This window comes from Natrix helvetica (genome assembly GCF_964273705.1).
Source record: "Natrix helvetica genome assembly, chromosome: 3".
Classification (NCBI taxonomy): Eukaryota; Metazoa; Chordata; class Lepidosauria; order Squamata; family Natricidae; genus Natrix; species Natrix helvetica.
The window spans coordinates 39,523,102-39,539,910 of record NC_138549.1 but is presented as its reverse complement, the minus strand read 5'-3'; the positions used below and the strand labels follow the sequence as shown (position 1 = coordinate 39,539,910).

General features: G+C 36.0%; 1 protein-coding gene across 2 annotated transcripts; it reads right to left on the bottom strand.

The window, feature by feature from the left end:
• Positions 1 to 1,667: 1,667 nt before the first annotated feature.
• Positions 1,668 to 12,859, bottom strand: RP2 (RP2 activator of ARL3 GTPase). Of its 2 annotated transcripts, XR_014175108.1 has the most exons (6): positions 12,598 to 12,859; positions 8,660 to 9,325; positions 7,352 to 7,466; positions 5,346 to 5,431; positions 4,373 to 4,514; positions 1,668 to 1,683 (listed from the first exon to the last, which is right to left on the bottom strand). XR_014175108.1 is itself a non-coding variant. In XM_081949522.1 (5 exons), exons 1-5 carry the CDS (start codon positions 12,730 to 12,732, stop codon positions 4,431 to 4,433), a joined length of 1,086 nt encoding a protein of 361 aa, XP_081805648.1. In that variant the 5' UTR covers positions 12,733 to 12,859; the 3' UTR covers positions 2,616 to 4,430. The 2 variants fall into 2 exon arrangements, 1 of the variants encoding a protein (XP_081805648.1); XM_081949522.1 differs by lacking the exon at positions 1,668 to 1,683 and having other exon boundaries at positions 2,616 to 4,514.
• Positions 12,860 to 16,809: the final 3,950 nt, after the last annotated feature.

The window sequence follows — 16,809 nt, the reverse complement described above, 5'->3', positions numbered from 1 at the left end:
TGTTTGTTTTGAAAATTAAAAATAAATAAAAAAGTTTTTTGGGAAAAAAAGAAAATGAAATGAAACTGGTAGTGATGGAAGACTTATTAAGTGAGGCAAAAAACTTGATCCAGTATGTGCTTCTTTGGCTAGATACATAAAGCAAGACTGGCAAATCATTTCCAGAAACATTAAGAATACCGTACTTTACCAGGAGTAAAGACGGACTTGGACACAATCTCAAAGCCATGTGGATACTTATTGCAGTATTGTTTTTGTATTCAATATCCAAAGTTGTAGAACTTAATTTGGAAGAACCATTTTCAACCTTGCAAAATTCTCATTATTCTCAGCCATTCTGAATGATGATTGATAAAGAATAGCTGAACCTGTTTTAACTTCTTCCCCATATGGTAATTTTTATACTTTCATAAAATTGTATTTGCAGCTTGATAGCATACAGCCAGTGTTCCTGATAAAACACATACCTCTATTCATCATATCATAGTGCTACTATTGAAATCGTTCTGTTATAAAACATTTTATTAACCTACATGTGAATGGAAGTTTAAATGCCAAAAGGAAACTGCTGGATCAAAGCAAAAGACTACCTAAAGCTTTAGCTACACTACTCATCTAGGAACCAGTAATATATCCTCAAACAGGATATAAACATGGCAGTCATCTCCCAATCATATTTGCTTGTAGTAAATTATTTGTAGGATGATATATCACCAGTGTAAACTTACCTTCCATAAATCTAACCAATCTATTTAAAAAATATAAGTTGGTCTCTAGTTAGGCACATGCAAAACATAACTGTCTCAGACTGTCTTGTTTGAAGTTTGAAAATACTCAGCACATCCAGATCCAAAATAAGTTTTTTTTCTCTCCCCTACATAAAACTCATTGGTTTTGTACCATACTGAGACAAAGCCATCAGGATTATTCTGAGTACTATGTTCATTGTTATTTTACTAACTAATGCTAGGAAAATTAAGAGCTATAGTACTATTCTGTTGCTTTTACCTGATTGAGTAGAGAGATTTAAAATAAACAGTAATGTTCTGATGTAACCTTGTTACCTACCTAGTAAATTCATTGCTTTTTCATTTTTATCTTGGGAGAATTAAATGAGTAGACAAGACTAGATTTTTTTGCTGGCTCCTTCGGTCTGAGGACTTTATGACAAGATTATTGAAGTACAGATAGCTAGCCCTTGATTTACATCCATTCATTTAGTGAATGTTCAAAGTTACAACAGCACTGAAAAAAGCGACTTATGACCATGTTTTATACTTAGACCTTTGCAGCATCTCCATGGTCATGTGATCAAAACCTGGATGCTTGCCAACTGGCATGTATTTATGATAGTCAAGTGTCCCAGGTCATGTGATCACTGTTTGTGGCCTGACAAGCGAAGTCAATGGGAAAGTCAGATTCACTTAACAACCATGTTACTAAATTAACAACTGCAGTGATTCACTTACCAACTGTGGCAAGAAAAGTTGTAAATTGGGGCAAAACTCACTGCTGCCTTGCTTACCAATGGAGATTTTCGGCACAATTGTAGTCGTAAGTCAAGGACTACCTGTAGTCATTTTCCCAGTTTCTAAGGAGCTTTAAACCTCTGCCACCTACTCATCTTCCCAATACAGTTTTTGTACAGTGTAATTATCAGCATCAGATCCAACAAAATCTTATCTAAAATAAACACAATAAGATTACAGATAATCCTTATTTAAAAATCAGTTAAGACTTCAAAAAAGCTACTCATGACCCATCTTTGAAGTTATGATTGCTGCAACACCTCCATTTGCCTGGTCATATCTTGCATTTTGGGCAGTTGGCAACCAACTGCCATTTTATCACCAGATGCATTATTTCAGTGTCACATGACTGTAATTTGCTACCTTTTTTGCTATTTTCTGCCCAAAAAATGGCAAAAAATTCCCCTTGGATATGCTGGATTCACTTAACAGCCCATGCACTTAACAGCCATGATGACTCACTTTGCCACTATTGTAAAAACAATCATAAAATTGAGCCCAGTTGTAGGGTTAATTGATTAATCAGTAGTTAGCAAACCACATTGATTAAATCAGTCAAAATCCACATTCCTTCCTTCTTTGGCGCTTAATCTCTTATGCTTACAAAAAGAGACAATGGAATGTACACATAGACATCACATTCCATGCAGCAAAATATTAACTAGTAGAGAGTCATGAAGTGCCCATGAAGTGATCATGAGGTGTCCATGAGGAAAGCATGCATTTGTAAACCAATAGTTGCCAAGTGTATTTTCTGTCCAATGAGCTTTTACTATTCTGAGAAGTTTGACAATAAAAGGGAGCCCCGAACAATGTTCTGGGTGGGTGCCCTTCGGGGTACCTTCCATCGGGTGGCCTTCCCAGCACAACCTTACTCCTGTCTGCGTCTGCTTTTCTACGACACCAACACCCAGTCACAAAGGTTCTTGATTTACAACAGCAACGACTTACAACTGAAATTCTGGAGTTTGTTGTGATCATATATTGAGCCTGCGTAATCTTAAAGATTTAGGAATTAACTGTGCAATACTGACCACAGTATTTTTTTTTTAAAAAATGAAATGTATCATAAAGGGAAGCTTTCATTTAAGTATTTATTATAAAACCCATTTCACAAATGCTAGACAAGTTGTATATAAAAGCTATAATGTACTGTATAAATTTTTCTTAAATTCTACAATATAGTACCAATAAATTCAATTCATAAACAATATTAAATACATAACAATTCAGAAATTAATTCATGAGTCCTTCCATTTTGATAATATAAAAACAAGTAAATGTCTGATGCTTCCATTGATTAAATTGACTGCACAATGCAGAAATTTTCTTCTCTTTTTTCCTCTTATAGTTGTTTTCTATTAAAATGTACAGGTAAAAATTCTATACACAATCTTTATCCATAAAGTGCTAATATAAGAAAGAAACCAGTATTTATATATAAAACATTTAACTATACAAAAAATAATAATTTTACAGTTGTGTAAAATATCAAACTTTCATATACCAGTAAATTTGCAGTATAATCCTTAAACAGCAACATTTACTCTTATTTAAAGGAAGCTCCTGGGCAGCTACAGCATGGCTAAAAGCCATTTTGCTACACTCTGAACAAGTGATAAACTGATTGCATTATTATTTTTAATTATCATAATTTATATTTGATCATTCTAAACCACTTCAATGGTATAGATAATATACCTGAAATACTGAGAAAAGATTTGTGTAGATGCTTTTTTTAACCTTTATTTAATAAACAGTAAATTTATGAGGAAATTTTGAAGTGGCCTCTATTTGAGTTGAAAGGATCATGTTATTCAATTATGTGTATGGATGTTGGGTGGAACAGGCTGTGTAATATGCCTATATTTCAGTTTCTTGTTAATGAGTGGATGTTGATATTAGAGTTCATCTGTGACCCGTGTTCTGCCTTAAATATCTTCTAAGAATCGCCATTTGCTTAATGTTATTCTCAGTTTTTTGCAGTCAAAAGCAGTTTATGAGCTCCACTGCTCCCCTGTATTTGGAGAGGAACTCAGCATGTAAAAGAAGAAGAAATTATTTGAGAAAATAAGATAAAGTTCAGCCTGGGGAGAAATGCTGTTCTAGCAGCCTTGCATCTCTGGATCAGAAAAAGATTTGTAAAATGGGGATCAGACCTGCAGGTCACATTCATTTCTATAAGATCTGTATTTATGAATTGAATATATTTGGAAAAAATATACAAAAATCTGAAGCAGGAGTCCCAGAAAAATTCAACAACAACAGCAATAAAATCCTCTGTTGGAGATGCTCATCAGAAGCCATAGCAAGACCTTGCCTGTTTCCACAAATGCCTTTTCTTGAACAGTTACGTCATTCAAGCATAATCGAACAATTGAAAGTCACTGTTGGACTGAGAGCAAAAGTTAAAATAACTATTTTTCTCATTGTTGCTAATTTTATATTTATAAGACAAACCAGCCAGAATTAAAATCTTTTGAATGATATTGATTTCATGTGAAATGTTTGAAAATTTCAGGACATACTAATTGTTAGTAATGCTTGTTAAATGTTGTAAAACATGCCCTTGTCAAAATTGAGTTTATGCTCAAAGATACAAACATACATAAAAAATCTTCAATTTGCACCAGCTTTCTAACATCTATACTTCCATCTAGTGTACCATTATAGCTGAAAATATTATAATAATTAAAATATAATATGCAGGAAAGAAAGAATCACATTACAGTTAAGAGTGATTAGAGTTACTTCAATTTTATAGTTTTACTGAAAAATCAGTATTATAAGGAAAAGGCAAAAAAGATTTTAAAAATCCACTTAATTCAGAGTGTTGTACAAACCTAATGCTCGACTCAACTATCAAGGTAGATATTTTTCAGTAAGGTGCTTTTGTTTCTTTCACATTCCCATCTGCATATCAGCAAAATTATAGAAACTCTCTATTTCTCTTGAAGCAGACAACTTGTCCTCAGATACAAAAACCTGTATTTTAGGATAAAAAAGAAAGCACAATTAAGATTTAGAACTCAAGTGTTTTATTCCAGAATTTTAATTTGTTTTTTTAAATAAGCCAGTCAACTGGTTCAGATTAGAATGCTAATCTAAAACTGCAAATTGATTGACACAAACATAATAGAAATATATTTTCATTTTCAAAAGATCTTTGAAATTATATAATCTGACTGTAAATGATACAGACTCGGTATCTTCTAGCTAATACCTAAGATAATTCACCTCAAGAACTAATTTAACATAATTATTCAATATTCAGTAATTATGAACCCACAGTTAATTGAATAATACTAAGAGAATCACCATGTATTTATTAAAAGTATTTACATCTAGATTCCAAATTCATAAAATATATAATAAAAATGCAAAACATGTTAATACTGTAAAAATGTAAAACATTTTTCATTGCCCCAGTCACTAGAGCATATTGACAATATAGATCAGGGATCTCAAACTTGCAGCATCATGTCATCACGTGACATATCATGACTTTTCCCCCCTTTGCTTAACTGGGAGTAGGCGTGGCCAGGGTGTAATGCATCTGACGCACAAGTTTGACACCCCTGATATAGTTAGGAAAACATATGTGACTTTGTAGTAGCAGTATGGATGTATCTTTATTTATTACTATCACCAAATAGAACCATACATGTGCCCTGTATTTTTCAAGTTTCTAAAGAAAGGACAGAATTAATTTCATTTTTAAAAAGTAAAATTCTGTGGAGAAAGTAGTACAGTGGAAAAACATGCTATAATTTCCAGAAAACAGTTTCAGGGAGAATCTGCACCACCACTACTCACCTGAGCTCCACTAAAGACATTGACAACAATGTCTTGACAGGCTGCTATAGAACCATCTCCATTAAACTCTAAAGCAACAACAGGACCTAGAAAAGGAATAATTAAGAATTAGTATTTTGATATTGCTGTCTTCAACTCTGTATGCCTGTGAGTATGAGAAACTGAACAAAATAATCATTTCTGCATTGGAGACTTCTCCGAAATCTACTCTGGAATATTGGGAAAACATACCAGGTACAACCCTCTATTTTACTGACGGATCCCCTATTAACTTTTGATATTGTCAACTATGGTACCTTTCTGAATTGCGTAAATTGAGGATACTGTGTTAACTATATTTGACTCCTACTTGCATAAACAATATTAAATGGCTTTATTTCTGACTATGGCAGATCTTTTGTGGAATGTCATAAAGCACTAACTTGATCCCTAATACTATTTAATATTTATATGAAGCCACTGAGAATAAGATTTATTATTTATGGAATAGATTTCTCCAACTATAAAATCATATTGTCAAGTGGAATATTATCATATGCACTCACATTCTCTTTCCATCATAAAACAGGTGTGTGTGTGTGGAAAGCTACATGGAGATAGGAGAGACTGAATAGAAACAAAACTGGATAGAGATGATATGGAAAAGGATAGGGAAGGGAAAAAAGTATGCCATGTTTCAGCACTATGGGAAAAATTAAATCCACTAGGCAAGCAGCCTCTTCCCAGTGGTGGCTTATCTTAAAAGACTGATCTTGATGTCTTCAGCCACTTGACCCACTACCCATTTGCTCAATTTCGGCTATAGTTTATTCTCATGTGACAGTAGAATCAACTTACAGGTAATATTTTGGGGGAGGGGACATAGTTCCTACTAGTAAATATACTTTTCATAATTAGTCCCTTTTTTCTTTCACAAATATGAGGGATTTACAATGTTTTAATTTATTCTCACCCTGTGCTATATACAGGATCTTTGAGCAATCTACAGAATATAAAATACTCAATAACAACTATACAATAAAACATATAAAATATATATGTAAAAGTGACAGAGGAATTGAAAACAGAAGTAGAAACAAAAAAAATCCCTTCACACTTATTCAACAGTCAACTAGAAAAGGTCTTTGTGAAGAGGTTTCTTTAACAAATGTCTTGGTACTGTAAAATGAGTGCCTCATAAACTTCCAGGGATGATAATTCTATAATGTAGGCGCAACCACATCGAAAACCCATGTGAGAGAATGCAAAATGACACTGTGCATTTGGCAAACATAGCAGAACTTCCCCCACAATCTCAGCATTTGATTAGATCTGTAACTAAAGGTGGCCCATCAGGATTATGGTCCAAACATACATTTTAATCAAAATCCTGAACATGGTTCAGATTCTAACCTAAAGTGATTCAGTTGCTTCAGCAGAAGTTACAAGATGATACACCTTACTCAGCAATGTGATTACTGCAATCTACATTGCTGCCACTTCTAGATCAAATGGAAGGAAAATCTCCCTTACATTGTAGTGATGTAAGCATAAATTTGCACATGTAAGTTGTCCCCAAGTAATAACTTGCAAGTCTGGCAGTCAATTATCTGGCAATAATTTAAAATAAAATAACCTTAATGAGGTGTGGTTCCAAAGCTCCTGAAGAATATTCTATAGACAAATATAAGTAGCTATTTATACCTTATTTTCTTGACTTGGGTTTTCTTGGAATGCAACGTCTAGCAAGTATATAAGTGGAAATACATGTGTACATATGTCTGTGCGCACATTTGTTGGGAGAAGTTCTCCAGAATTTATTTCAGCTAGTTGACTAGCCTAGCTTGACAAAGTACAAAAAGTGGACATCATATTGTCTGTTTATACTTATCCCGTTTGAAATGTGCCACTTGATGACAAGGCAATTTTAAAAAGATGTACGTACAGTATAATTTTCATTGCCCCCTGCCTTAGGAATTACATTCAGATTTAATTTTTCAAGGTTTTAGTTTTTCAAATAATTATACCTTTGTCAAGTAAAGGGGTGAATTCAAATGCTCTTTGCTGGAACACTCGTTGAGCATCATCAGCTTTCATTGAAACCTCTTTTGTCTGTATCAGCCAAAAGCCTTTGCCAGTCATCTATTGAATTTCAGTAAGAATTGGAATACACATGAAATATGTAAAATTTTAATAAACATCATATGGAAATAATCCTTAAAAAACCAAAATATTTATTTTTATGCAAATGTTTCTTCCTGCATAGCAATTTCCCCATTATTTAAAGCCATCTATATCCTCTAAATCATAATAAATTGAGGGGGAAAAACACATAACATCGAACTACATAAAGAGCTCCGCATCATTATGTGATTCAGAAATAGCTTGAATGGGACCTAAGTCAAGAAAATGAACCATCAATCAGTGAGAAAGATTAAGTCCAATGGAGAATAATTTATGACAATGTATAACAATTCAAATTTAAATGCCCAGATTATTTAATTTGGATTTTATCATAAGCAGGAGGATGAACTCATGATCTATATGACTCCTCCTAACTCTGATTCTAAAGAACTGTAAGTCAGACATTGACTGACTGGAAATTTTCAATTCCTTCTTGAAACAAGAATGCACAACTTCTGCTGGTCTGAGATCCATTCCAGCTTTGTGTAAAATATAATGTAACCTAACAAGCAGCACCAAAGCTCTTTCAGGGAAGAGATTTAAGCATTTGCAAAGGCTTAAGTATCTATTTTGTGCCTTAAGACTCTTTAATAGGCAGTGAAAATCCAACATACAGCTCCTCCCATTCTGGATGCTAAAAAAATTTGCATGTGGCTCCTGGACCCTTTCCTTCTTTTTTGTACTTCTGCCCTAGCAAAGCACACTTGCAGTAAAACAAGATTCCTATTCTAACTTTAGATCAAAGAACTTGGTTTGACATGTTTTGCACAGCCACTGATCTTTTTGGAATTAAAAATGAGATACAGAAAAACATTTACCATGACGATATTACAAACACTTTTACAAGATTCTCTTTAATGCTGTACCAGCAGACCTCAACTTATGAAGTGGGATTTTTCTCCCTCTGCAACGCTCATGTGTATCTTCAAGTTTTACTCTGGATTATTCTCCTGTGGCATCCTACAGGTTATATTTTCAGAGTGCAAAGCATAGGCAGTCACATAAATGAACAAATTTCAAAATTGCATTATGTCAGGATTTGATTATGTCTTCTAATAGCCATTTAAAAGCTACAGATTTGTAATACTTTAATTTTTAAAATAGCTTTAGTTCTAAACCCAAAGTATAAAGTACAGCAAATTGTTTCTTACCTCATCAATTAACTTCCTTGCATTGGCAGTTGTATAGTCTCCAGCAAAGAACATTACAAAGCAAGATTCCTCACTTTTTTTTTGGCGTCCTCCCAGGGTTACTGGAATTATGCTCTTGTTGGCATCAGCTGAAACCCTCACGGCTTTTAATTCTTCAGTAATCGGCAATGGTACATAGTCTTGAACTAAAGCATCCTCAGCTAGAAGACCCCAATTATTTTCTTCTGAAACTGGTGTGAAGTCATGGATATTGCTCCATGTGTTGTTAAAGATGCTTAGCCCAGCATCTTTCAACTGCAAAGCCAGCTCTGGATAATAGTATTGGAAACATCCAAATTTCATACCTGTAGAAGATTCAATAATGGGCTGGGTGGTACAGCACAGAAATACTTCTATCTTTCGGCAGTCTCGAGTACGAAACTGTTGGCATGCCACAACACACTTACAGTCTTTGCAGTCACGCAAAAACACACTGCCTTTTACAGGTCCTAGAAAAATTTGGCAGTTTATACAGTCGTCAACAGTGATTGTAGCAGAATGATCAAATATATAAATGTTGCAATTCTCACAGTCCTGAATGACAAACTGTTGCCCTGCAACTTTCCCAGGTAAACGTCCAACTGTTTCGTTCTTGAGTCCAGAAAACATGTAATCTTTCGGATCAATCTAGAACAAAAGCAATATTTTATATTCAAGGTATATACTTAAAAGTCATGAAATGTTCTCCATCATTTCAAGTCTAGAAAAAATTTAGAATCAATATTTACCATACTATATTATGCAAAATATCTAGCATCAATGTTATTTTATTTCCCCTCCCATTTCTATTCCACTGTTGAAGAAACTGAAGGAAATGGGTTATTTTAGTCAGAGAACTTCTATTAAAAGCTTACAAATTGTTAATCAATACAGTATTCTATATGATAGTTCAAATATGCTATTGATTGGTGAAATACTATTCAATTACAAAGTGACAGCACAGCATAAAAAGAAAATCAAATATTTTGTAGAAGGTATGGGGGAACCTGGAGGCACAGTGAAAAAGGGGATCAGCTTAGGATCCCTATGCAGCCACAAGCAAATTAAGTCCAATCATGCTTGAGTGCCATGGACCCTTATTTATGTCTAACCAGTATTAACAGTTAGTTGAGAAGATTCCTTTGCATATGCTTTTAGCAATAAATCACTGTAACTGAACCTTCATGTGTGAATTTGATCTTTTGCACTTGTCAGTTTTAGTGGTTTACATTTATTGATATAAAAGATTTCTTGCAAGATGGTAATAGAATTATACTTCTGTATATAATATTGAAGTACTTCGTTAAACATTTACATTTAAAAATATGGATTTTATCAGAAAACAATAACAATTTGTCTTAAAATGTGTTATTTGATTTAATTAAGTAGTGAGCCATGGTTACATATAGGTTCTAGACCAGGGGTGTCAAACTCGCAGTCCGTGGGCCAAAGGCATCACATGCTGCCCCCACCCCAGTTCTAGTGAATAGGGGGGGGGAGTTACGATATATCATGTGACGATGCACGCTTGACACCTCTAGACACTGCATATAATTCAAGTATCGTATTTTCAGAAATCATATCACATATTCAAGTCCTAGAGAATACTAAAAAAATATTTAGCCAGATAAAAAATAAGATTTATAGTTTCTTACACTTCATTGCACATCCAAGATATAAAACAGGAAAACAGTGGGTGCTAATTAAAATTAAGCCAAGTGGAATTGAGAAATTGTGTAACAACTAATTGACCTAATCTGAAAACACAAGCAAAGTTGTTCCTTAATATGGCAGGATTGTGCAATAATGACAGTATAATTCCACATATCATCTTTTAAAGCAGCATTTCAATTCAGTTTAGATTCCTTGAATGTCAAAATGTTCCCCATCATTTCAAGGGAAAAAAAATTAATCATACTTTTAAATGGATATCACAACCAAAGTTAAATTATCCATTGTGTAATATTTGTAGTCCCCATTAAAATATTTTACTATAAAACCTCATCAACTTAATTTCAATTCTTCCTAATATTAGGACAAGATAAATTTATTACTTGGCATAACCCATTCTAAAGCACCAGTTGATACAAAATGGCATTTGAAATATAAAAATTGAAAGTTATAAACTACTTAAAAGACACAATTAATTTCTGCAATTTGTTTTTAATTCAAAATTCATTTTCAATCTCATTCAAAATGAGGGGGGAATCTCATATTTCATTTTTGAACATTCTGTGCTCCCATAATTTCAAAAAATAGGTGAAAGAAGTCATGTAGCCTTGAAAATTATGCCATATGTGGCCTGATTGTCCCTGGAAAGAAAATCACAGGGAAATCCCAAAATGATAAGTTCAATTCAACTCAATGGAGCAAGCAACCCATAAATACCACAAGTAAAGCTATAACCCCACCCCAAAATGCAGATGGAAGTCCCTAAAACTTCCAGCCTTTGGTCATTGCAAATTATAGAGAAGTTATTTTCATAACTCAAGGAAATGAGTCAAAAATATTTCAAAGTTTCCTTGGGCACCAAATGTAAAGGACAATTGAAGGTGGCCCTCTCTTAAAGGGGAAAAAACTCCTGGGTTTGTGTTATGTATCTTGAAAGGGAGGATTCCATATAGCTTCACTTATGAAAAAAAGAGAGAGAACCTCTGGGAATACCCGCAGTCTCATTCTTTATACACAAGAGATATCTAGATAGAAAACAATGGAAGATCATTATATCTTAGATTATGTACACAAGAATACATTGATGTGCTCTGAACTACCACTATCAGGTTTAAGTATTTACCAAATGACTAAATTATAATTGATGAAACAGAAGCCAACAAGAAAGGTTGTAGCAATGCTAAACTAATTGTGATAGTTTCACCAACTTGTCTACACTTCAAAAATATGGGTTAGCACCCATTTCCTCCAAAGGTTCCCTGATTTTTTTTAAATTTCAGTATCTTTCAGTATCTCTAACTTTGCAGCTGCATTAATCTATGACACCCATGCACAAATACATTATAATAATCTAATTAAAATACCGTTTATCTGCCCAAAGAAGCCCAAATCACGGCTTCCAAAGACTGAAAAAGCTCCATACTGCACAGAGGAGAAAGCTCACCACAATTCTTCAAATTCACCAGGATGGTTAAAGGCTGGTAAAGAATATCTAACCACACATCTTTTGAGATGACAGGAATAACCAACCTTTCAAATCATGAAGAGGCTGCAAATAATGCCTATTCGCCACACAAGCAACACTTGCGGTTTACAGAAATAAAATGACAAGACCAAGCAGGCAACCAAAAACATTGCAAAAGGTGTCAGATGGGCTAAAAACTCCCCCAACTCCCCCAAACCCAGCACAACACCCAGAATCCTCATTCAGCATAATCCACAGTGGATATTTTTGAGAGTTCCTCTCCCAACAAAGCGAGAATGGTATCCGTTTGAGGAAACCCGAAGCTAGGAAAATCTCTTTGGAACGAGAGAGGAAACCGTTCCTGGAAGAACAGGAGAATAGGACAAGGCAGCCTTGAGGATGATGTTACCTAGTCTGGTAACGAAACGTTCAGAAAGTAAATTAAAACAAGCTTGGAGAGCAAACCAGTGCCAAAAATCTAAAACCCAAGCTACAAATATTTATATTAATTCAAAAGAACGGTTGGTGTTCTCCCAACATATTCTCTCGCAGGAAACGGGATTAACTCAATTGATTGGGTTCACACGATACACTGATCCGTAATCTAGTCAAACTGGCGAGGGCTCGCGCACACACCACCAGCCAAGCCCCATGTATCCCAATATGTTGTGCAAACACAGCCAGCAAAGAAGAGGAAGTAGCCCTGTGCGCTCAGCAGAGAACCCCCACCCCACCCCACCCCATCCCAAGGGCAGCCGCTTTCAGAGGAGGAAATCGCGGTTACCTTGGCTCGCTGGTCCCAACTATACTGTGGCTGTTTGTCGGCCTCGGCGGACAGAGAGCCATTCCGATCTCCGCTCTCCGCGCCAGCCTTTGCCTCTTTGGCCTGCTTCCGCCTCTTGGAGAAGAAGCAGCCCATGATCTGTTCTTTCACCTCAGAACACGGACACACACAAGACAACGGGCACCGCAAACACCTTGCCTTCACTGCGCCTCCCCCCAGTCCAAACAGCCCCAGCGGCTCCCGCGGAGGAAATATAACTGAATACGCCCCACCCTCTACTTAAAGCGCCTGCTTCCGGCTTCTCCCTCACCCGTCTCCCATGGCGACCGCGGCTCCTCCCTTCCCGGCGTTTCTCCCAATCACCATCGCATGTCAAAGATTTCCGCCAATCTGGTTCGCTGACAGATAACGAAGCGCGTCGTCGACCGCGCAGCTCGCCGTGAATCTCGTATGCTGGAAGCCGGGAAAAGAATTGCGTGTATAAAAGAACGAGGCGTTGTCGCCGTTCTGCGCGTGCGCTCCCAGATTCGTTGCTTTTGCTTCGGGGGGGGGGGGTTCTAATGAGTGAGTCGAAAACGTATGTCTCTGCTGAAGCCTCGAGTAGTGTGTACACACAGGTTGCTCAGTGCGGGGGGGGGGGAAGCCTCGAGTAGTGTGTACACACAGGTTGCTCAGTGCGGGGGGGGGGAGCATTCTGCTGATGTACAAGGAAGAGTGTTACCAGCCTTAAAGATCATCTGCACGTGAACCTACGAATCCCTTCTTTCCTGGGTATAAAGTATTGTGGATTATGCTACTAACTGGAGTGGTCGGCTATTTTATCATATTTATCATATATTTAGACCATGACCTGTAAAGATTTAATCTCTTGTCTAGAAAGTACCAGCAAGTTTTTTGTTACCAAGACGGATGTTCTGATTCTTTTATCTATATCTATCTATCATCTATCTATCTATCTATCATCTATCTATCTATCTATCTATCTATCTATCTATCTATTATCAATAATAAATGATATATTTATTATTTATTACTAATAAGATGATATATATTGATTTTTTTCGTAATTACACATTAACAAGCGAAATACCATCAGCAAAAAGCTTCTTTTTATGCCTCCTTACTTGGGAAGATGCTTCTGCTGAATATGATGGGACTTCTAAGGAAATAGAAAAAGTTGCTCTATATATGTTATTAAGATAAACATTCCATCCAGCATTCTAACTTGAGGCACAAATGACCAGGATCAAATTATCCTACTTTGGACACATTATGTGAAGACCCAGCTCTCTGAACAAGGTTATGCGCTAGAAAAAGTGGAAACAAGGAGATGAGGATCACCAGCAGTAAGCTGGATGGATTCAGTTACAGTGGTAATAGATGGAAGATTGGGAAGATCACGTTAGGGATAGATCATGGAGAAAAAACTATGGTTTCCTAAGAGCTAACAATATCTTGATGGCACATAATCATCAATAGGAGCATAGGTTTTTATTTGCTTTGTGTCTTCAAGTCAGTCTTGATTTCTGGCTGGACAAGTCCCTCAAGTTTTCTTGGCAAGATTTTCAGAATTGATTTGCCCTTGCCTTCTTTCCATCGTTCATTGGATGAGTAGTACAAAATTCCTACTACTATAGTAAATCTACAGAACTAAAATCCCTTGTGCACACTTTATTTAGTCAGTAGCATTTGTCAATATTTTGCTAGGCAGCTGAGATGATCAGACAGTATTTTATTTATTAAATTTGTGTGCTAGCTAGCTCAATGGTTTTGAAATGTGAAGTGCCTATTAAAAGTGTGTGAAGAGTTAAGAAAACAGTCCTGTGTATACTTAATCAGAAGCAAACAAAGTAAGGGCCTTAAGCTAAATCTCAGCTGCTTATCACAATCTAAATATATCCACACAGTCTTCTTGCTATTTTCATCTCCAGAGAAGATTTTGTTCCCTCTTTAACATATGTATCTAGCATTTCCTGGTGGTCTATCATTCAAGTACCAAGCAAGTCTGATGGCTCACTTTCAGATCCAAACAAGTTACTAACCATAAGTACATCTGAATTCAAGATGTATGTGTCTGTATATGCATTAAGATAAATAATTGAAATATAATTCACACCTGCTGTGGTAATTTGCTACTTATTTTTGCATGTTGAGAAGACTGTAACATGAAAAATATATTTGAATCATATTAATTCATTAAAGGTTGTTTCTAATTCTTTTCTTGCAGAATAAATTACAACATCCTATATGAATAGCATACAATTTATAATTTAGTCCTGTTAAAATCAAGGAGAAGAAAATTGTAACAGCTCTTAAGTGCAATATTAGAAAGCTGGTTTGTGTCAAGACACACCTTCTCTATGATATAAATAGGTTTTCTTTTCTAAAGCAGCACCTTAAATAAATAAAAAGGAGATGGTTTGACTCCCAAAGCCAAAGGAAGAAAACAGTAATCCCAATCTCATGGTATTGTAGTCCCAGATCCCAGCCTCTTTAGTCTAATCCAGTGGCCCCTGGCCTTTTGGATGCCGTTCAACTGTTCATTGGAGAACAGTTTTTCCACAAACCAGGTGGGGGAGTGGTTTCCTCATGGTTCTGCATGTGCAAGAATGGGGCTTCCCTTACTCATGCAGACTGGTTCTTGGCAGGCCATGGACCAGTGCCAGTCCATGGACCAGGGGTTGGGGACCGCTGGTCTAATCAACATGTTCAAAGGATGTAACTAAATATGATGATTATTCCTTTTTTCTGTGAATTAATTTCAAGATGATCCAAAATGGCTAGTTGATTTTAAAAGAAGGAAATTGTCTCTTGATAATTTGTGACCTTTCTGTTCTTGAAATCAGAATTCCACTGCAGGTGGTGAACTCAGAGTCAGGTTGAATTGAAGTTGTAGCCTTGGTAATGAATACTTTATGGTATACTTTTGTATTACATGTATTATCTCATGGTGCCAAGCATGTCCTCAATTTTTGTAGCTTCTGAGAAAAGAAACTGCTAGCCTTCCTTTATGATACAGAGTAGCATAAATCCTTGTGTAGTTAGGCAAATAAAAAACAATTGTTCCAAAAGCCATGTAAACTTATTTTATCCATGTTTAATAAGCAAATGCTACTAGATTTAATTTAACATATATCAAATAAATGTACATAGGATTTGTTGAGGTTATACTGGATCATGGTACAAGGTCTTTATTTCTTAATTTTGCACATGCCGGCATTTATAGAATTAATCAATTTTAAATGAATGTGTGCCATATTCATTCAAATTATATGGCTACCATCTCACCTAAGTAACTCTGGACAGTTAAACCACCAATTAAAAATAGGTTAAAACATAAATATAACACATAAAACCAATAATCGCACTAAAAACAAAAATAAATATGATCAGCAGCAAAATCCATCTGCATTGTAAAAGTTCCCCACCATTGCCAAACCTCCATTGCCAAAGCCATGTCTTAAAGGCCATCAGGGTTGCAGCCAATCTAGGATGTGTGGTAATGATGTTCCAAAGAGTGGACACCACAGCAGAAAAGGCTTTCTTCCTGGATCCTGCTAGATGACACACTCATAGATGGGGCCCATAATTTGCTGCTTCTGCTGGATCTGATGGGACAGTGGATGCAACTGGGGAAGGGCAGTCCCTCAACCCTGCAGCATGCCATATATAGGGTTTTATAGATGATTACTAGCACCTTTAATTGAATCAATAAACATATTAGTAACCATGATATCTCATGGAATAGAAATGTACCATGCACTGTCATATTTTGTACCAACTGTAACTCGATGCATTTCAATGGTAGTCCAAAGAAGAGCGCATTGCAGTAATCCATTCAAGGAGTGACCAGGGCCCATGTAACTGCAAGCAGAACCTTCCAATACAGGAACAGGCTCAATTACACAACATGAAAGGCCCTTTGGCTACAGTTGTTACCTGATCTTTGAGTAGGAATTGTGAGTCCAAGAGGACCCCAATCTGTTTGGGGCAGTGCAATCCCACCCAGAACTGAAGATGAACCCCTGGAACCTGCATATCCCCAAACCCACTCAGTCTTGCTAGGATTTAGCTGAAGCCAGCTGAATACCTACAGTCTCTACGGCAGAATCTCAACAGCCTCCCTTAATTTACCAAGAGATGAGACATGAAGCTGGCTATTTCCAGCATACTGATAATACTTCACCAAGTGAGTTCATGTAGATCATGGAT